This window comes from Somniosus microcephalus, chromosome 25 (genome assembly GCF_052327205.1).
Source record: "Somniosus microcephalus isolate GS21.2 chromosome 25, FLI_Smic_1.0, whole genome shotgun sequence".
NCBI classification, from domain to species: domain Eukaryota; kingdom Metazoa; phylum Chordata; class Chondrichthyes; order Squaliformes; family Somniosidae; genus Somniosus; species Somniosus microcephalus.
Genome location: NC_141011.1, coordinates 56,844,928 through 56,866,138, shown reverse-complemented (window position 1 = coordinate 56,866,138; position 21,211 = coordinate 56,844,928). Strand labels below are relative to the sequence as shown.

The 21,211-nt window shown below is 48.6% G+C and overlaps 1 protein-coding gene across 9 annotated transcripts in view; it reads left to right on the top strand.

Annotated features, from left to right (window-relative positions):
• The window catches only part of rap1gapa (RAP1 GTPase activating protein a), a 226,769-nt gene that overhangs the window by 21,404 nt on the left and 184,154 nt on the right, over positions 1-21,211 (top strand). Inside the window, exon 1 of one of the 9 annotated variants that reach the window (XM_085967529.1) lies at positions 16,840-17,001. The exons of the other annotated variants lie outside the window; for them this stretch is intronic. Coding sequence (XP_085823655.1) covers positions 17,000-17,001 — 2 coding nt within the window. The 5' untranslated portion in view covers positions 16,840-16,999. Of the gene's footprint in view, positions 1-16,839; positions 17,002-21,211 lie in introns of those variants that run through there. 9 annotated transcript variants of the gene reach the window in all.

The following is a 21,211-nucleotide window of genomic DNA, read 5'->3' as shown; positions in this document are numbered from 1 at the left end:
CCACCTGAGAGAGCAGACAGGGCCTCAGTTTAATGTCTCATCCAAAAGACGGCACCTCTGACAGTGCAGCACTCCATCAGTACTGCCCTGGGAGTGTCAGCCTAGATTTTTGTGCTCAAGTCTCTGGAGTGGGACTTGAACCCACAACCTTCTGACTCAAAGGCGAATGTGCTGCCCACTGAGCCACAGCTGACACTTTACAACCTTGGTGTTTTCCAGCACTCTGCAGCTTGGTCCTTCACCTAAGTTTGCCTGTTAGGAATATACAGCTGTGATTATGTGCGATGATTCTTTGAAGACAATACATTTTACTGGGTTTCAAATTGTTTCAGTTCAGCGTTGAAGCACTGTACTGGTTGTGCATGCAGTTGCAGGAACACCTGCTGAACATCGGTGTGTTTATATTCACACTGTCACTGTAAATCTTTTGCCTCACATCAGTTGGGGTCACTCAAATTGTACACGAAGCTATTTACTATGGGTTGGGGAGGGGGACAGGGAAGGTTATGCTTGATGTGAAGTAAGTGTGGGGGTGATATTAACCCTACTCGCTCAGCAGAAACCTTGCGGATGGGCAGTTAAAATCACCCTGGCTCTGACCTGTCCGAAAGCCGCCACGATCACAACATCTGCAATTTTAACCTGCTCTCCTGATCAGGCAGCAAGGACAGGCACCCGGAGCCAACGGGGTCCTTCTTTACATATGCGTGCTAACATAAAAGGGAATCCAAAAGTATCCTATAGGCATATTAAATAATAAATGGGTAGTAAGAGGAGGGGTGGGGCCAATTAGGGACCAAAATAGAGACCTATGCATGGAGGCAGAGGGCATGGCTGAGGTACTAAATGAATACTTTGCATCTGTCTTCACCAAGGAAGAAGATGCTGCCAAAGTCTTAGTGAAAGAAGAGGTAGTGGAGACACTGGATGGGATAAAAATTGATAGAGGAGGAACTAGAAAGGCTGGCTGTACTTAAAGTAGATAAGTCACCAGGACCGGATAGGATGCATCCTAGGATGCTGTGGGAAGTAAAGGTGGAAATTGAGGGAGGTACTGGCCATAATCTTCCAATCCTCCTTAGATTCAGGGGTGGTGCCAGAGGACTGGAGAATTGCAAATGTTACACCCTTGTTTAAAAAAGGGTGTAAGGATAAACCCAGCAACTACAGGCCAGTCAGTTTAACCTCTTTTAGAAGCGATAATCCGAGACAAAATTAACAGTCACTTGGACAAGTGTGAATTAATTAAGGAAAGCCAGCATAGATTTGTTAAAGGCAAATTGTATTTAACCAACTTGATTGAGTTTTTTGATGAGGTAACAGAGAGGGTTGATGAGGGCAATGCAGTTGATGTGGTGTACATGGATTTCCAAAAGGCATTTGATAAAGTGCCACATAATAGGCTTGCCAGCAAAGTTGAAGCTCAAGGAATAAAAGGGACAGTGGCAGCATGGATACAAAATTGGCTAAGTGACAGGAAAGAGAGAGTAGCGGTGAACGGTTGTTTTTCGGACTGGAGGAAGGTACACAGTGGTGTTCCCCAGGGGTCGGTACTAGGACCATTGCTTTTCTTGATATATATTAATGACTTGGACGTGGGTGTACAGGGCACAATTTCAAAATTTGCAGATGACACAAAACTTGGAAGCATAGTGAACAGTGAGGAGGAGAGTGATTGACTTCAAAAGGACACAGACAGGCTGCTGGAATGGGCGGACATGTGGCAGATGAAATTTAACATAGAAAAGTATGAAGTGATACATTTTGGTAGGAAGAACGAGGAGAGGCAATATAAACTAAAGGGTACAATTCTAAAGGGGGTGCATGAACAGAGAGACCTGGGGGTATATGTGCACAAATTGTTGAAGGTGGCAGGGCAGGTTGAGAAAACAGTTTAAAAAGCATACAGGATCCTGGGCTTCATAAATAGAGGCATAGAGTACAAAAGCAAGGAAGTTATGATGAATCTTTATAAAACACTGGTTCAGCCTCAACTGGAGTATTGCATCCAGTTCTGGGCACCGCACTTTAGGAAGGATGTGAAGGCCTTAGAAAGGGTGTAGAAAAGATTTACGAGAATGATTGCAGGGATGAGGAACTTCAGTTACGTGGATAGACTGGAGAAGCTGGGGTTGTTCTCCTTAGAGGAGAGAAGGTTGAGAAGAGATTTGATAGAGGTGTTCAAAATCATGAGGGGTCTGGACAGAGTAGATAGAGAGAAACTGTTCCCATTGGCGGATGGGTCGAAAAGCAGAGGACACAGATTTAAGGTGATTGGCAGAAGAACCAAAGGCAACATGAGGAAAAACTTTTTTACACAGCAAGTGGTTAGGATCTGGAATGCACTGCCTGAAAGGATGGTGGAGGTAGATTCAATCACGGCTTTCAAAAGGGAATTGGATAAGTATCTGAAGCAAAAAAAATTGCAGGACTACGGGGAAAGGGCGGGGGAGCGGGACTAGCTGAAGTGCTCTTGCAGAGAGCCGGCACGGGCTTGACGGGCCGAATGGCCTCCTTCTGTGCTGTAACCATTCTATGTTGCGGCCCAATGACATCATTGAGACCCAACTGTAATTTTAATTCGGGCCTGAGTGGGGAATCCACCTGGAGTTAAAATCGGGGCCTGTGTGCGTAAAAAAACTATTTGGCCATTGTGACACGTCAGGGCATAGAAAGACCTGGGAAATGAGACTTGGTTCAGCAAGCATTGGTTAACTATGTGTTCAAAGTTCTGTATACCATACTTGAAAATATTGCACAACTGCAAGAATTCAAGAGGAAACTAACCCACTGCCAAGCTGAGAACTAACAGGATGATCGTGGGTAAGAATAAAAAGGAACAGAACTTCAACAATAAAATGAGGGAGAAGGGATCTTCTGCCAGAAATTGATGAGCTTGAAGATCTCAGCTTTTTGAGAGTCTTGTCGCAGGTCCATTGTTAACATAGAAACATAGAAGATAGGAGCAGGAGTAGGCCATTCGGCCCCTCGAGCCCGCTCCGCCATTCAGTGAGATCATGGCTGATCATCCAAATTCAGTGCCCTGTCCCTGCCTTCTCCCCATATCCCTTGATCCCTTTAGCCTTAAGAAATATATCCAACTCCTTCTTGAATATATTTAATGAATTGGCCTCCACTGCCTTCTGTGGTAGAGAATTCCACAGGTTCACCACTCTCTGGGTGAGGAAATTCCTCCTCATCTCTGTCCTAAATGGCTTACCCCTTATCCTTAGAGGAAGCACCCCCCACCCCACCAACACGCTGTGCCAACACCCCTTCTTGAAAAGGAGGGCATTCTAAACCCCACAGCACCATCCCGCTTTGTTGCTTCTCCACAACAGCATGGCCGAGACTGGGAGCGCAGTGGAGTACGAGATTGAAGCTGTGTCACATTATTTTCTGGCATTGTGCGCGAGCGGCACTGAGCTGGTAATGCACTTTTTTCTTTAAAATAAAAAGAGGAGAAATTGGGGTTTCATTTTTGATCTTTGTTGTTCTAAAGGCTCCAGCTCCTTGAAGGCTCTTCAATTGGAATTGCAAATTGAATGCAGTTTTGGCAATGTGGAGTTGTGTCCACTCTTGAAGCATATGAACAGAAAAGGAAGGTTCTTCATGAAAAATAGCCTCCAGTTTGTGGAGGAAAACACCAGTACAGTAATGAGACACACAGACCAGACCTGGTCCACTGGATCCCGGTCCCAGGCTGGATTCCAGGTCTGTGCTGAGTTAACTGGGGAAATGGAGGCAGCAATACAATTATCCACAATGCCCCTAAGCTATAGGGTGGATGAGAAAACTACAGCTCCTGATGGCTTTAAGTGATCCCACTTATAAAATCTGCATGTAGGGATACCAGCTGAGGGCAGAGTCAGTTCAGCTGTGGCACTCGTCGCAGTTCAACAACCTTTCAGCACTCAAGTGTCATGAATAATGGCCATATTGGCAAGGTACCAGAGGGCTGCCAATGTCTGTAGAACTGTGTCCCAAAAGGGAGTCAAAACCTTCAAGAGGGGGTAAAACTGGGGGAGAAAAAAACCCCTGCAATGTAAAACATCTGTGAAATACATTCTGAGAGTGAACTGAGATGGGCACTTCAGCCTGGGATGCTCCAGATGTGGTACACTGGACCTTCGCCCTCAAAACAATTGGTTGGTTCTGCTAGTTCAATGGCTTAGATAATGACCAATCATTGCACTGCCCTGATGTGTTGGCAAAGTGGTCGAAGTGACCTTTGAAGCACTGGGGCATAAATACAAGATGTGCTTTCATTCCTACAAGTGCAGAACAGCAGGCAAATTTCATTCATTCAGAATAACCAAGAAATTATTCACAGTGGGTTTAGCCAATTGTAACAGCATAGGCAGCCTCATTAAAGTTGATGGGCATAACTTTGCAAGCTGTAATTTTAAGTTGTGCCATGTCATGCATTACATGTGTATAAATACAGAGTGCATAACCTCAGGCCCTGTAGTATGTTGGCTTCAAAAAACCTATTTTGTATTCTGTCAAATTTACTAGAGTTAATCATTTGTGTGTCCTAAGTTTAAAGTTAAACTTGGTAATCCTGTGCTCGCAGTGGGGATTCTGCTCTCTGAAGGCGCAGGTCAGAGGTGGGCTGCAATGCCCTCTGACCTTCGCTTCCATTGAGTGAGATGTTCTATTGGGAGCTTAGGGTTTCTGTCGGGTATGTGAAGAAGTTTCATTAGTGTAATAGCTGGAGAAAAACCTTGTCAATCTGCTGGACAAAACACTAGAACCTTCCGATCTTCACTGATCGGAAATGAGCTTAATTTTTTTTTAAATATACAGCTGTGGTTATTGTTTCCTTGAACTTTCCCCTCTCACTCTTCCAGATACACTGTTCTACACACTCTTCTTCCCTCCGATCTCTCTATGTTGAAATCAAGAGTTAGTGAACTGTCTCCTCCTCCTCTCTCATTATGCTCAGAGCTATGAAACCCCTTACTTCTTTCAGCTTTCCCTTCTCCCTACATTCTACGGACTTTTATAAACCTAAACACTCAGCAGGAATTTCCTTAAAGCTTATCCCGATCAGCTGCTGCAACTTTGGTGGATTTCCACCAATCTTCTGCTAATGTTACGGCGGCCAATCTGATGGACCCCCGCCCGAGGAAATTCCCAGCGTGCTTATTTACTATCCTTCTCCCTTACTCATTTCACCCTCGGTGGTGTTCTGCAGTTTAGGCCTTTACACTTCACCGAGGTTTTCTGATAGCAAGTTCTAATAATTACCCGTGAAGATTAGATTGCTGAATCAAACTGCGTCAGAGTGTACAAATATGTTACATGAACTGTTCACAAACACTTGCCTTTCTAGTTGCAAGAAGAGACTGTCACTTGCTCTGACCCAAATTCGGCCTGTAGTCCCTGTTCCTTTTTCAGCCAGAGGCCACTCCCCACTAAGGTGGCCCAGGGCAATATTGAGCCCAGGCCGCCTGATCTTGTATAAAGCTCATTCAGCGATCACCGTATCTTGGCCATCTCCTACCCTACTGCCTTGAACTAACCTGAATATTTCCCACAGGTATTGCCAGTATCTCAGACAGGTAGTTAACCCTCACAATGATCTGCTACCTTTTTATTGTGGAGCTGCCGCTTGTGCAAGTGTCCCCTCCCCTTTCTACTTGTTAAGTGCCCGAGTAGCAAATAAGGCAAAGCAAAAAGAAACAGTTGACTGACGACCTCACTTCCTAATGGGTTACATTTTTGTACATTAAGTTGGATAGACTGTAAATATGTTTACTGGTGCAGTGATATATGTGGGAAACTGCTTCACCAGCTATGTTTTTATATAGTATATAAGGAGCAGCCATTGAGCCTCCTGAGTAACTGTCTGGCACACTCGGTGAAGGCACCTCTTTCAGCGCTGGTTACAACATTGTTACTCAATGTGGGGCAATACGTTGAGTGCAAAGTATTGATGGTTCTTCTGTACCATGATACTTCATTCATCTTGCACCAGACCCTGAGGTACACCTCCTCCGGGTCAATCTGTGAGATGTACTCACACAAGAAATGAATTACCATGGTAAAAACTCTTGCTATATCAATAGAATTCCAATAAAAAAAACTCTGATGTCAGGGGTTTGTCCATGTGTTTTTAAACATGCATCGCATTAAAAAGGAAATATCTTTAAGGTTGGTCCTGCAGTTTGATGCATTCAGTTAGCACACCTGTTCAAAGCTGGGTCTGGGTTCGAATCCAGAACAGATTGATGGATTGAATGTGTCTCTTCTCCTACACTATTGCACAGGTTACATGTAGGTTAGCTGTCAGACAATCTTCTATTGTGCAATAAGTCTTCGTTATTATGACCTATTAGTAGCACCACTACTGACCGAGCTGGCCGAGTCCTGAAGGACATAGCTGCCAGTCTGGGCCTGTGACAGGTGGTGAGAGAACCAACACGAGGGAAAAACCTACTTCACCTCATCCTCACCAATCTAATCTGTCCATGACAGCATTGGTAGCAGTGACCACCGCACAGTCATTGTGGAGATGAAGTCCCGTCTTCACACTGAGGACACCCTCCATCGTGTTGTGTGGCACTACCAGCATGCTAAATGGGATAGATTCAGAACAGATCTAGCAGCTGAAAACTGGGCATCCATGAGGCGCTGTGGGCCATCAGCAGCAGCAGAATTGTATTCCACCACACCCTCATGGCCCGGCATAGCCCTCAATCTACCATTACCACCAAGCCAGGGGACCAACCCTGGTTTAATAAGGAGTGTGGAAGAGCATGTCAAGAGCAACACCAGGCGTACTTAAAAATGAGGTGCCAACCTGGGGAAGCTGCAACACAGGACTACATGCATGCTAAAAAGTGGAAGCAGCATGCTATAGACAGGGCTAAGCAATGCAGCAATCAATGGATCAGATCAAAGCTCTGCAGTCCTGCCACATCCAGTCGTGAATGGTGGTGTTGTGGCAGAGCCACCAAAGGACTCCGAGCGGTTGTACATAATTCCTTTAACAGCAATGTAGTTACTGTCTGTGCCTGTACCTTTAATTACACTGTTTGACTGTACAATGCCAGTTACCTTTACAGCACGTGATGACGTCATGCCGTTAGTCACATGATGCCCCAATGGCGGGAAGAACGTGATGATGTCATGACGTCACTCTCCGGATCAGGGGATCAGCCCTCGTGGAGCCCTCAAGGAGAGTAGACCTGTTATTGATGTGTTCTAGCAGTTTCCAGTTTAAACTCGTTTGTTTTCATTAAAGTTCATTAATTTAATTACCTGAGTCGAACTCAGTCTTTTTGATAGGAACCTCCGTTCTTACAGTGTATCATTAAACAACTAACTAGAGGAGGAGGTTTCATGAATATCCCCATCCTCAATGATGGTGGAATCCAGCACGTGAGTTCAAAAGACAAGGCTGAAGTGTTTGCAACCATCTTCAGCCAGAAGTGCTGAGTTGTCCTGAGGTCCTCACCATCACAGAAGCCAGTCTTCAGCCAATTCAATTCACTCCACGTGATATCAAGAAACAGCTGAGCACACTGGATACAGCAAAGGCTATGGGCCCTGACAACATCCCGGCTGTCGTGCTGAAGACTTGTGCTCCAGAACTAGCCACGTCTCTAGCCAAACTGTTCCAGTACAGCTACAACACTGGCATCTATCCAACAATGTGGAAAACTGCCCAGGTATGTCCTGTCCACAAAAAGCAGGACAAATCCAATCCAGCCAATTACCGCCCCATCAGTCTACTCTCGGTCATCAGCAAAGTGATGGAAGGTGTCATCGACAGTGCTATCAAGCGGCACTTACTCACCAATAACCTGCTCACTGATGCCCAGTTTGTGTTCCACCAAGACCACTCGGCTCCCGACCTCATTACAGACTTGGTCCAAACATGGACAAAGGTGCTGAATTCCAGAGGTGAGGTGAGAGTGACTGTCCTTGACATCAAGGCAGCATTTGACCGAGTGTGGCATCAAGGAGCCCTAGTAAAACTGAAGTCAATGGGAATCGGGGGGGGAAACTCTCCACTGGCTGGAGTCATGCCTAGCACAAAGGAAGATGGTTGTGGTGGTTGGAGGTCAATCATCACAGCCCCAGGACATCACTGCAGGAGTTCCTCAGGGCAGTGTCCTAGGCCCAACCATCTTCAGCTGCTTCATCAGTGACCTTCCCTCCAACATAAGGTCAGAAATGGGGATGTTCGCTGATGACTGCACAATGTTCAGTGCCATTCACAACTCCTCAGATAATGAAGCAGTTCATGCCCGCATGCAACAAGACCTGGACGACCTTCAGGTTTGGGCTGATAAGTGGCAGGTAACATTCGCACCACACAACTGCCAAGCAATGTCTATCTCCAACAAATGCGAGTCTAACCACCGCCCCTTAACATTCAACAGCATTACCATTGCCAAATCCCCCACCAACAATATCCTGGGGGTCACCATTGACCAGAAACTTAACTGGACCAGCCACATAAATACTGTGGCAACAAGAGCAGGTCAGACGCTGGGTATTCTGCGGCGAGTGTCTTCCCCCTCCTGACTCCCCAAAGCCTTTCCACCATCTACAAGGCACAAGTAAGGAATGTGATGGAATACTCTCCACTTGCCTGGATGAGTGCAGCTCCAACAGCACTCAAGAAGCTCGACACCATCCAGGACAAAGTAGCCCGCTTGATTGACACCCCATCCACCACCTTAAACATTTACTCCCTCCACAACTGGCATACCATGGCTGCAGTGTATACCATCTACAAGATGCACTGCAGCAACTCACCAAGGCTTCTTCGGCAGCACCTCCTAAACCCGCGACCTCTTCCACCTAGAAGGACAAGGGCAGCAGGCGCATGGGAACACCACCACCTCCAAGTTCCGCTCCAAGTCACACACCATCCTGACTTAGAAATATATTGCCGTTCCTTCATCGTCGCTGGGTCAAAATCCTGCAACTTCATCCCTAACAGCACTGTGGGAGCACCTTCACCACACAGACTGCAGTGGTTCAAGAGGCGGCACACCACCACCTTCTCAAGGGCAATTAGGGATGGGCAATAAATGCTGGCCTTGCCAGCAACGCCCACATCCCATAAATGAATAAAAAAGAGATTGACTTGAAAATATTATTTGTATTAATAGGTATTGTGCTGTTTGTCCCTGTAGATTTGAGTTAGCTGGCTGCAAAAAGATTTGACTCACTCGTAAAGTTGTTGAAGGCAGTCACTACTTCTGTCATAATCCGAACAGATCCGTTCAAGGCAGCTAAAACCATTTAATTGAGATGGAACCAGAATGGAACATGAGCCTGTTTGGCAAACAGTAAATGAGCTTTAGGCTAAATATTTTCCTCAAATTTCAAAGTCTTGTATTCAAGCTTTTTAATACTTGAGGACGTTGGAAGGTTTAACGTCCCGTATGGTCACAGGTCCTTTCAGGCTCCAAATCTGCCCTGTTTTGATACTTATTACTTATCAATTACAATGACAATGAGGCCGGATTATTCCAGAAAGTGGAGCGGCTGGCTTGTTTACTCCGGTGTTCCTTTCTTCGGAGAGATTAAGCTTCCTAGGCTGAGTAATTATTACAAAAATTAATGAGTTTCTTTTCCTTTTAGACAAACTCATTCACTCCTCATGGTACAGGGCATCATTTTCATTTCTTTACTTAGTCTCGGATTGGCACCATCCTCTAACAGAAAAAAAGAAAGACTTGCATTTCTATAGCGCCTTTCACGACCTTGGGATGTCCGAAGTGCTTTACAGCCAATGAAGTACTTTTTTTTAAGTGTAGTCACTGTTGTAATGTAGGAAGCGTGGCAGCCAATTTGTGCACAGCAAGATCCCACAAATAGCAATGTGATAAATGACCAGATAATCTGTTTTTAGTGATGTTGATTGAAGGATACATGTTGACCAGGACACTAGGGATGACTCCCCTGCTCTTCTATGAAATAGTGTCATGGGATCTTTTACGTCCACCTGAGAGGACAGACAGGGCCTCAGTTTAAAGTCTCATCCGAAAGACCGATCCACTAGCACCCTTCTCGCACTCCTCATGGACAGGATGCAAGTAAAAGCTTTGTCATTAGACTATCTTTCACACACCTCTAATCTTCAGCGTCTGACCCTGACAGAGTTTGTGGGAATAGCAGAGAGCATCCCATTTGCATGAAGCTGGTGGATACAGTGCCACTATGGGTTGTCCAGACACCCCACCCTGCCCCAGATCCTTGGTAATAACAGAAAACGCTGGAAACACTCAGCAGGCCAGGGCAGCATCCGTGGAGAGAGAAACAGAGTCAACGTTTCAGGTCGAAACCCTTCGTCAGAACTGGAAAAAAGCAGGAAATGGAAAGCAAGTTTAGGGGCTGGGAAAAGGGGGAGGGGATGAAAGAACTAAAGGGAAGGTCAGTGATAGGATAGAAAGCAGGAGAGATTAAGAGATATTCAAGGCGAGAGGAGATGGTAATGGGACAGGTTAAGGAACAAAGGATGGCTCTAGATGAGGTGCCCTTTATCAGTACTGTTACCCCTCGACGGGTCGGGTGGCCTGGGGTCCGGGTCGGGCGAGTCCTCGGATAATGAGCTCGCCCAAAGTAACCCGGTCGTCTCCCAGGTGCTGCTCGACCTCGTCAAGGGGTTAACTGAAATTACCCCATCCGCTGGGTCGGAGGCCGGTGGCGCGGAAGAGGAGGGCCCTCTGTCTCTGTCTCCGGCGCTGGGCGACATGGAGGAGTTCGTCTTTACGTACTCTCCGATCTCTCCGGTCGTTCTGGTGCCTGGGGCGGAGGGGGGCTCTGAACCGCCGCCGTCTTCTGGCCCGGCGCCCCTAGAGGAGCCCAGGGAGGAATCCTCCGCTACCGATCCTGGGGGTGGGATCCGGGCAGAGGCGGGGCCGGCCGTTGCGGCCGAGCCGCTCGCTGCGCTCCGCGTGGCGGACGGGTCGGCCGCCGGTGGCGACCCCCCGGAGGAGGAGGGGGACTCGGTGGTGGGGGCGGAGGAGGAATGCGATTCCATCGCTGATGAGGAGATGGAGGACCTCGCGCCCCTCGCCGGGACCCCCCTCATTCCCATTGAGGATTTCCGGGACTTTGTGGCCACGTGCCAGGGTCGTCAAAAGACCCGGCTGGCCCTCGATAGATGGTCGGGGCTGGCGCTGCTCGTCGGGTCGGCCCGCGTCGCCTTCAAGACCATGGTCGTGGACGCGGGCGTGGACCCGCTCGAGCTGCGTCAGTTCCGGTCCTTCCTCACTGGGCTGCAAAGGGAGTGGCGGTCGACTAGCGGCCGCCCTCCCTTCCACCGTTAGTGTTAAGTAGGGGTTGGATTATGCTTCTGAAATGAAGATAACCGTAGCCAGCCTCAACATCAACGGCAGCAGGGAAGCTAGCCGCAGATTTAATAACTTTTCGGTCCTTCGGGACGGGAAGTATGCGGTGTGCTTCCTGCAAGAAACCCACACCGTTCCGGGAGACGAGGCCACGTGGCTCCTGGAGTGGCAAGGAGGGGTCAGCATGAGTCACCTCTCCAATGTTTCCACTGGGATGGCTATTTTGCTGGCCCCGCATTTTCAGCCGGAGATCTTGGGGGTCAAGGAGCTCGTGCCGGGCCGCTTGCTCCAGGTCACTGTTCACCTGGGGGGTGTGCCGCTCCATTTAGTGAACGTGTACGCCCCTGGGGCCGGTGCACAGCAAGCGCGCTTCTTTGAAGAAGTGTCCACTCTTCTGGGCTCCATCGACGCGGGCGAGTGCGTCGTCCTCGGGGGGGATTTTAACTGCACCCTCGAGGCAAGGGACCGCACCGGCCGCCTGCGAAGCCCGGCAGCGGTGGAGAAGTTGAGGGACCTGGTCGGGTCCCTCGACTTGGTGGACGTCTGGCGAAATCTCCATCCCGACTCCAGCGCTTTCACTTGCGTGAGGCCTGGGAGAGGAGCGTCCAGAATCGACCGCCTCTACATTTCCAGGGCATACATTTCCTGCGTTCCGGCGGCTTCCATGCAGCCGGTGCTGTGCGCGGACCACCACCTGGTGTGGGCGGAGCTCGTTCCACTGCGCGCGGGGAGGGGGGGTCCGCGTACTGGCACTTTAACAACCTGCTGCTGGAGGACGCGCGGTTCCAGGATTCGTTTCGTCGGTTCTGGGCCGGCTGGAGAAGGAAGCAGGGGGGCTTCCCCTCCTTGAGGCTATGGTGGGACGTGGGCAAGGCTCATGTCCGTCTCTTCTGTCAGGAGTATGCGAGGGGGTCGACCAAGAGGCGGGAAGCCAGGGTCGGGCGGTTGGAGAAGGAGGTGCTCGACCTGGAGTCCCGTCTCGGTCAAGTCGTCGAGGACCCGGCCCTGCGGTTGGTGTACGAAGAGAAGAAGGGCGCGCTGAAGGACCTGCAGCTCGTCGGGTCCCGAGGCGCGTTCGTGAGGTCGCGGATCCAGTTCCTGCGAGACCTGGACCGCGGCTCCCCCTTCTTCTACTCGCTGGAAAAAAGACGGGGGGTCCGTAAGCAGCTCCTGGAGCTGCTGGCCGACGACGGATCTCCGGTCTCGGATCCGGAGGGAATCCGCATGGAGACCCGCGCCTATTACGGGGCTCTGTTCTCTCCGGATCCGTCCAGCGAGGATGCGTGCAGAGTTTTGTGGGAGGACCTGCTGAAGGTCGGCCTGGAGGGCGCCGAAAAATTGGATGCTCCTCTGTGTCTGGAGGAGCTGACCGGCGCCCTCCACCAGCTCTCTAGGGGGAAGTCCCCGGGGCTGGACGGGCTGACCGTGGAGTTCCACAGGGCGTTCTGGGACGTCCTGGGGGGCGACTACGCGCGGGTCCTGGGGGAAAGTTTGGCGGCCGGGGAGATGCCCCTCTCGTGGCGCAGGGCGGTGATTGTCCTGCTGCCTAAGAGGGGCGATCTCCGCCTTCTTAAGAACTGGCGCCCGGTCTCCCTCCTCAGCACGGATTATAAAATTTTTGCCAGGGCCATGTCTGCTCGCCTTGGCGCCGTGCTGGCCCACATGATCCACCCCGACCAGTCCTACACAGTCCCGGGCCGGTCTATTCATGATAACATCCATCTGGTCCGGGACCTGGTCCACCATTCCCAGAGGGCTGGTCTGTCGGTCGCCTTCCTTTCCCTGGATCAGGAGAAGGCGTTCGACAGGGTGGATCACGAGTATCTTTTCGGGACTCTGCGCGCATTCGGGTTCGGGACGCATTTTGTCGCCCGGATCCGACTTCTGTACACTGCCGCGGAGTGTCTGATTAAAGTTAACGGGTCCTTGACGGCGCCCCTTCGCTTCGGGAGGGGGGTGCGTCAGGGATGCCCCATGTCCGGCCAGTTATACGCCATTTGCGTGGAGCCTTTCCTGCGCCTCTTGCGGAAGAGGTTGACGGGACTGGCTCTGCAAGGGCCGGGCGTGGAGGTGGTCCTCTCGGCTTACGCCGATGCCGTGCTCCTCACGGTCACGGATCCCGTTGACTTGCGGAGGATGCGGGAATGCCAGCAGATTTACTCGGACGCATCCTCCGCCAGGATCAACTGGGGGAAATGTTCTGGACTCCTGGTGGGTCAGTGGCAGGTGGACTCCCTGCCGGAGGAGTTCAGGCCCTTCGCCTGGAGCACTACGCACCTCCTCTACTTGGGAGTCTACCTCAGCCCGGCCGAGGACGCCTGGCCGGCGAACTGGCACGAGTTGGAGGCCAAAGTCGCCACTCGCTTAGGACGCTGGACGGGATTGCTCCGAGTGTTGTCCTACAGGGGTCGGGCGTTGGTCATAAACCAACTGGTGGCCGCCATGTTGTGGTACCGGTTGGTTACTCTGATCCCTCCCCCTGCGTTTGTCGCCAAGATACAGAAGAAGCTCGTCGACTTCTTCTGGAACAACAGGATGCACTGGGTCTCTGCCGCGGTTCTGAGTCTCCCGCTTAGGGAGGGCGGTCAGGCGCTGGTGTGCCTTCGCACCCAGGCTGCGACTTTCCATCTTCAGACGCTGCAGAGATACCTGTACGTTGAGATTCCTCCAAGATGGTGTGCGCTGGCGACGTATTTTTTCCGCCAGCTGCGCGGCCTCAATTACGACACGCAGCTCCTGTTTGTGGAAGTGGGTGGCACGCGTGCCACCCTGCGAGAGCTGCCTGTCTTCTACCAGGAACTGCTATGGGTTTGGAACCGGGTCGCTTCCAGGCGCAGCTCTCCCCCGACAGGAATGGTGGCTGTCCTTCGGGAGCCACTGTTCAGGAATCCGCACCTCCACGTCCGCAGGTTCGGGTGGCTGGCGGAGTGCAGAGCTGTGGCTGGCAAGGTGACTCGAGTCGGGGACCTGCTCGATGGCGGAGGAGTGGGCTGGATGGCGCCGGAGGAGTTGGCGAGGCGCATGTCTTGGGTTAACGTCCGGCTCGCGGCCGATGCCATCGAGTCGATAAAGGCGAAGGTGCGCCCCGGCACCACTAGGTGTATCAAGGCGGCTCAAGCGTGTGGGGCGATCCCGTCTGAGCTTTCCCCCGTTCGGACGGAATTCCTTGTCGGCGCCCAGCCCCGAACCCCCCCTCGGGAGCCGGCGCCTCACAACTTGAGCCATCTCGAGGAAATGCCCTCCGTGCCTTTTCATTCCGCACGGAGGGGTTTCCTGTACGGGCTGCTCCTGCACACCTTCCACTTTGCCATCTTCGCCTGCCGTCCGGACACGCCGTGGCGTGCCGTTTTACCTTCCGACGGAGGCGGAGGTCCCCAATGGGGGGCTCTCTATGCGGGAGTCCTCCCTTGTTCTATTGGGGACTTGGCCTGGAGGGTGTTGCACAGGGCAGTCCCGTGCAATAGGTACTTAAGTAGGTTCACGGACTCCCAGGCCGCATGTTTGTTCTGCGGTCTGGAGGAGTCCGTATTTCATATTTATATCGATTGTGAGAGGTTGCAGCCCCTCTTTCATTATTTGAAGGGGCTGCTCCTCAAGTTTTGGTTGCACTTCAGTCCCACGCTCTTGATCTACGGTCACCCGGTGCGGAGGGGAGCAGGCAGGTTGGAGGACCTCCTCGTGGGTCTGCTCCTGGGCCTGGCCAAGAAAGCCATTAATTGGTCCAGGCAGCGGGCGGTCGAGGGGGTCGTCCGGCCGGATTGCCTCCCTCTCTTCCGTGGCCATGTTCGCGCCCGGGTGGCCCTGGAGCTGGAGCACGCGGTGTCCGCCGGCGCGCTCGATCATTTTCGTGACCGGTGGGCGCCGCGGGGACTGGAGTGCATAATTGGGCTGGAGAACCAAATTTTAATTTGATTATTAAGGTTTATTTGAAGTTTTATTGGTTTATTTACAGTTTTTAGTTGTCTAAATTTATGTTTTCTCAAAAAGAGGAGGAGATGGTAATGGGACAGGTTAAGGAACAAAGGATGGCTCTAGATGAGGTGTGAATTGTGCTGGCAGAGTGAAGGACTACTGCCATGTGGGAGGGAAGATCCTTGGTGTTCCCTTGGCCCCTGTGTGGGGAGGGTGATCCTGAATTTTTTGTTTAAATTATTCCTCCTGTCTTCAGGAATTGGGTTGTTTCTCCGGGGCTCACTTCCACACAACTGGAATTCCGTGCCTTTCGTGTCGCTTGGACCACCAGGTCCTGACTGAGCTTAGGAAGCTGGAATTCCCAGCCCAGGGAGTCCCTGACTCCGGCTTCACCCCCGGGGCCACATGACATCATTTACCTTGAAAGTGGCAGACAGAGATTCCATCCCTTACAAGGCTGCCAAGGAAATCCCGGCCATGGCAGCGATCCTGGCGCAACCGGCTTGATTTCGCCAGAGTTACAGCAGGAGTGCAGCAGAACCCCGAAATACACCACCCAGGGCTCAATAAAAACTATATTTTCTTTTTTGTTTAAACTATGTTGTGCTGATCAAGGTGAGGGATATTCGGGCGATGCTGGAAAATGGAACACTTTCCCATTTCAGGCACCATGGAGTTTTATAAGAAGCTATTTGGCCCATCATGCCTGTGCTGACCATTCCCCACGCCCTTTTCTCCTTTCCAGGCTCAAGCACTTCTAGGTGAAGTTTAATAAAGTCAGGTGCAGAGTAAAACTCGGTTTACTCTTCCTCAAGACCAACACACCACACTGACACAACATTGGCTTTTCCTACAAGAGCAATCCTGTGACCTCTCTGCCTGTGAGCGCCAATCACCATTAAACTGTGGCTGGCAGTGCACTGTGAGCCATGCCCGCTGGGGCTGCACAAACTCATGCCATGTAGCAGCCTCACACACATCCGTTTCTTTCACCAGGATATTTGTGATACGGAACAAAATCTTAGAACACCAAAATCAGTGCAACTTTACATTATTAACATTTAGTGGATCGATAAATCACACGCACTTAGTGTTTGAAAATGGTGACAGCTGTTGTTATAATAATGGATGTGTTGTAATAACTCATTTGTATGTGAAGTGAGGAATGGATTTAACATTGCTGCACTGGCACGGTGCCTCCTGCCGCTCCAGTCAGTCCTGTTTGCTCTTTGATCTGAGCGAGATCAAAGTGAGAAGAGGGAACAAGATTAAAAATATATCTTTAGCCAAACATCATTATCCTTTCGGAGAGATGGTGCTGGAAGTAATTATTAAAGAAATCAGGAACAGGTGTCACCTTAATAATGTGGATAAAGCAAATGGCGGAGAAGACAGCAAGCGGCGAGAATATAATAATAGCAATAATGAAGGGACTCTGCAAGTGAGTTAAGAAGGTGCACCGTGTAAGTGGGGACTTGCACTTTAACTCTTGATGAGCCTATTGGCCAAGTTGATTGAAAGTGATGGTCTGTCTCGTATTGCGTGAGATGAACTGCTCGTGACTCCTGAAGCAATTGGGGAAAACTGATTTGCTTTCATTTTCTCCATGACCATGTCTTCAGCTGGCAATCGAAACCGAACAGTCAGTCCTTCGAGCAGCACAAAGTATCTGTGGAAGTGTTCCAGATTTGTCAGTCCAGGAGAAGCTGGGAGGTGACTCATGTACAACGAATGCCATTTTGGCTGCGAATCAAGAGCTCATCAAAATGTTCGTATCTAAATGAACAGTACACTTCAGTTATATATTTTTATTCAGCACAATACCTGTCCTTGTCCCCTAAATAAAAGACAAATGGGAAAGGGTCAGTTAAATGATCTTTGAAGGCCGCCAGTCCTGGTGAACTCTTACTCTCTCCTGCTCAGCTCCTGTTGTGTCTGTTCCTGCATTGAACACGTTCAGACTCCAGGAGGGTGAGAGCAAGGTGTGGTATTCCCTCAGCCCACCCACTTTAAAAATGATGGCTCAATTAGCCATGAATTTATTCCTTTGCTTTTTTTTATAGACGCGTTATTTAGATACCTTGTTCGGGATAGTATTAGGATGTGTTCTCAAAACACAAGTGTAACTTCCAATTGATAGCAATCTGAATCCATACTCCGCTGGGACGGGCCTGTAAACTAGTCTTTTACCGCCTTTGCGCATTGGTGGAATTCTATGTTGCAAGCACTGGCAAAACTGTTCCGTCAACAATCGTGAAGAAGTGGAACTGTGCTGACTGATCTGGAGCAGTGAAATGTGAATTTGATGTCATTCTCCGCTCAGTGCTTCATTGGGGCGATTGAGAGAAGAGCAACGTCAGCATTGTGTGCTTTAAACTCCCTATTTCCCTGGGACTGTGCTTCAGACTCTCATCACAATAAAGTCCCATTATGCAGTTGTATACAATGCACTCATCAGATAACCTTCATTGGCCAGGTGTATATGAAGCAATAAATTGGTTCTAACATTGATTTAAACAAAGTACAAGGGCCCGTTGCTGCTGAAGTTACTTAGGCCAAGCAAGAATGATTGTTGCCCTGTTTTAGTTTGCTAGAAATTGGGGAGATAACACCTATTTGGTACAAAAACAGACAATAATGGAAACACTCAGGGGATCAGGCCGCATCTGTTTTTATTTCTAATCTCCGCAGTATTTTGCTTTTGTCACCTATTTTGTACAATGTGTTTGGCTCGGGGGGCCTGTGAATAATGTTTCTCAAATCTACATGGACGTGAGACTTGGGCTGCTCAGTAGAGAAGCATATCAGTCCTAAAGATTGATGAAAATATTCTGAAGTAGTGGCTATAAATGTTTACTGGTATTATAAGTTTAGTTTTGGTGAATTTTGTTCTTGAAGGATATCAATGTTGGGTCATAGAACACACATTGGGTCCCAGTGTTTCCATCAAGACCTTCCAGGTTGGCTACAGTATAACTAGCTGCAGCGTAAATCTGTCTTTTTTATATTAATTCTCGGGACGTGGGTATTACTGGCGAGGTGTCATTGCCCATCCCTACTTGCCAGTAAGGCCTTGTGTTAAGTAACTTTTTTCTATTTATTAGATAATGTTGGAAATATATTTTTATTTTTCTTCTGAAGGCATTGATCTGTGCCTGAGTGCGGTCCCACAGGCCCTTCGAGTGGATGTTAGTCTAGGCAGTGACTGTTGACTGTGAGGGATGTCACAGCCAAACCTTATACTGTTCTAACCTGCACACGTTCCAGCAGAGTTAACCAGTTAACAAGCTGAACAAAGCTTGCGAGGGGCAGGGCATTGTGGGAGTGCATGCCTGAGAGTCACTGCATGTTGCGTTCTGATTTCCCTCCTGACGGTGAGAGAGCAAATCAAAGGGTGAGTCACTGCAGGCAGGGTGTTTCTTAGTGCCTGGGCGCAAAGCAACATTGCCAGAAGAACATTGCTTGATTGGCACCCCCTCTACCACCTTAAACATTCACTCCCTCCACCACCGGCATACCGTGGCTGCAGCATGTACCATCTACAAGATGCACTGCAGCAACTCGCCAAGGCTTCTTAGGCAGCACCTCCCAAACCCGTGACCTCTTCCATAAATGGAAAAAAAAATAGTGATACAAGGATGTTTGTGGTCCGGCAATGCCTCAATTTTAAAATTCTCATCCTTGTTTTCAAATCCCTCCATGGCTTTGGCTTTCCCTATCTCTCTAACCTCCTCCAGCCCTACAATCCACTTACGCATTCCCAATTTCCATCGCTCCACCATTGATGGCCGAGCCTTCAGCTGCCTCAGCCCTAAGCTCTGGAATTCCCCCCCTTAACCTCTCCGCATCCATACCTCACTCTTCCTTTAAGATGCTTCTTAATTCCTAATTCTTTGACCAAGCTTTTGGTCATCTGTCCTAATATCTCTTTATGTGGCTCAGTGTCAAATTTTGTCTGATAATCGCTCCTGTGAAGCGCCTTGGTACGTTTTACTACATTAAAGGCGCTATATAAATACAAGTTGTTGTGGTGGGAAATGGAAATGTCACATTAGTTCAAGAAGGGGTGCTTTTCTGAAGCAGAGGTTAAGAAGATAAGAATTAGGAACAGGAGTAGGCCATTCGGCCTTTCGAGCCTGCTCCGGCATTCAATAAGGTTATGGCTGATCTTCGACCTCAATTCCACTTTCCCGCACTATTCCCATATCCCTTGGTGCCCATAGTATCTAAATATCTATCGATCTGTCATGAATATACTCAATGACTGAGCATCCACAGCTCTCTGGGGTAGAAAATTCCAAAGATTCACAACCCTCTGAGTGAAGAAATTTCTAAGGCCTATTGTTGGAGCAGAGCAGAGTGAGTCTATTCACCTGGGAGCGCTCAATACTGGGTGCCTTTAAATAGAAAATGTATTCCATTTTCCAGCATTGAAGCATCTCTCTTCACCATCCCTCCACTTCAACAAAAATAAATGACTGATAACATTGGTGGGAGTTGTTTATAGGCCCCCAAACAGTAGTTGTAATGTAGGGCAGAGTATAAATCAGGAAATTAGAGGTACATGTAACAAGGGTAATACAATATTCATAGGGGACTTTAATCTACATATAGACTGGGCCAACCAAATTTGCAGTAATAGTGTGGAGGACGAATTCATGGAATGTATGCACGATAGTTTTCTAGATCAGTATGTTGAGGAACCAACTAGGGAACAGGCTATTTTAGATCTAGTATTGTGCAATGAAAAAGGGTTAATTAATAACCTTTTAGTAAAGGGGCCTTTCGGGAAGAGTAACCATTATATGATAGAATTTTATATTGAGTTTGAAAGTGATTTAGTTATATCCAAAACTAGGGTCTTAAATCAAAACAAAGCAAACTGCGTAGGTATGAGGGGCGAGTTGGCAAAGGTAGATTGGGAAACTACATTAAAAGGTATGATGGTAGAGAAGCAATGGCTAGCATTTAAAGAATTAATACATAATTTACAACAAATATACATTCCTTTAAGGCACAAAAACCCCACAGGAAAAGTGGTCCAACCATGGCTAACAAGAGAAGTTAAAGATAGTATTAGATCAAAGGAAGAGGCTTATAATGCTGCCAAAAAGAGTAAGCCTGAGGATTGGGAGGATTTTAGAATTCAGCAAAGGTGGACCAAGAAATTGATAAAGAAAGGGAAAATAGAATATGAGAGTAAACTAGTGAGAGATAAAAACAAACTAAAAGCTTCTATAGGTATGTAAAAAGGAAAAGATTAGCAAAAGTAAATGTGGGTCCCTTACAGGCTGAGACAGGAGAAATTATAATGGGGAATAAGGAAATGGCAGAGAAATTAAACAAATACTTTGTGTCTGTCTTCATGGAAGAAAACGCAAATAACTTCCCAGAAATAGTGGAGAACCAAGGGTCTAGCGAGAATGAGGAACTGAAAGAAATTAGTATTAGTAAAAAAAATAGTGCTGGAGAAATTAATGGGACTGAAAGCCAATAAATGGTCTACATCCTAGGGTATTGAAAGAGTTGGCTATAGAGATAGTGGATGCATTGTTTGTCATTTTCCAAAATTCCATAGATTCTAGAACGGTTCCCGCAGATTGAAAGGAAGCAAATGTAACCCCATTATTTAAGAAATGAGGGAGAGAGAAAACAGGGAACTACAGACCAGTTAGCCTGATATCAGTAGTAGGAAAAATGCTAGAATCTATTATTAAGGAATGGTAACAGGGCACTTAGAAAATAATAATAGGATTGGGCAGAGTTAACACGGATTTATGAAAGGGAAATCGTGTTGGATGAATCTGTTAGAGTTTTTTTGAGGTTGTAACTAGCAGAATAGATAAGGGGGAACCAGTGGCTGTGGTGTATTGGGATTTTCAGAGACATTTGATAAGGTGCCACACAAGAGATTATTAAACAAAATTAGGGCTCATGGGATTGGGGGTAATATACTAGCATGGACTGAGGATTGGTTA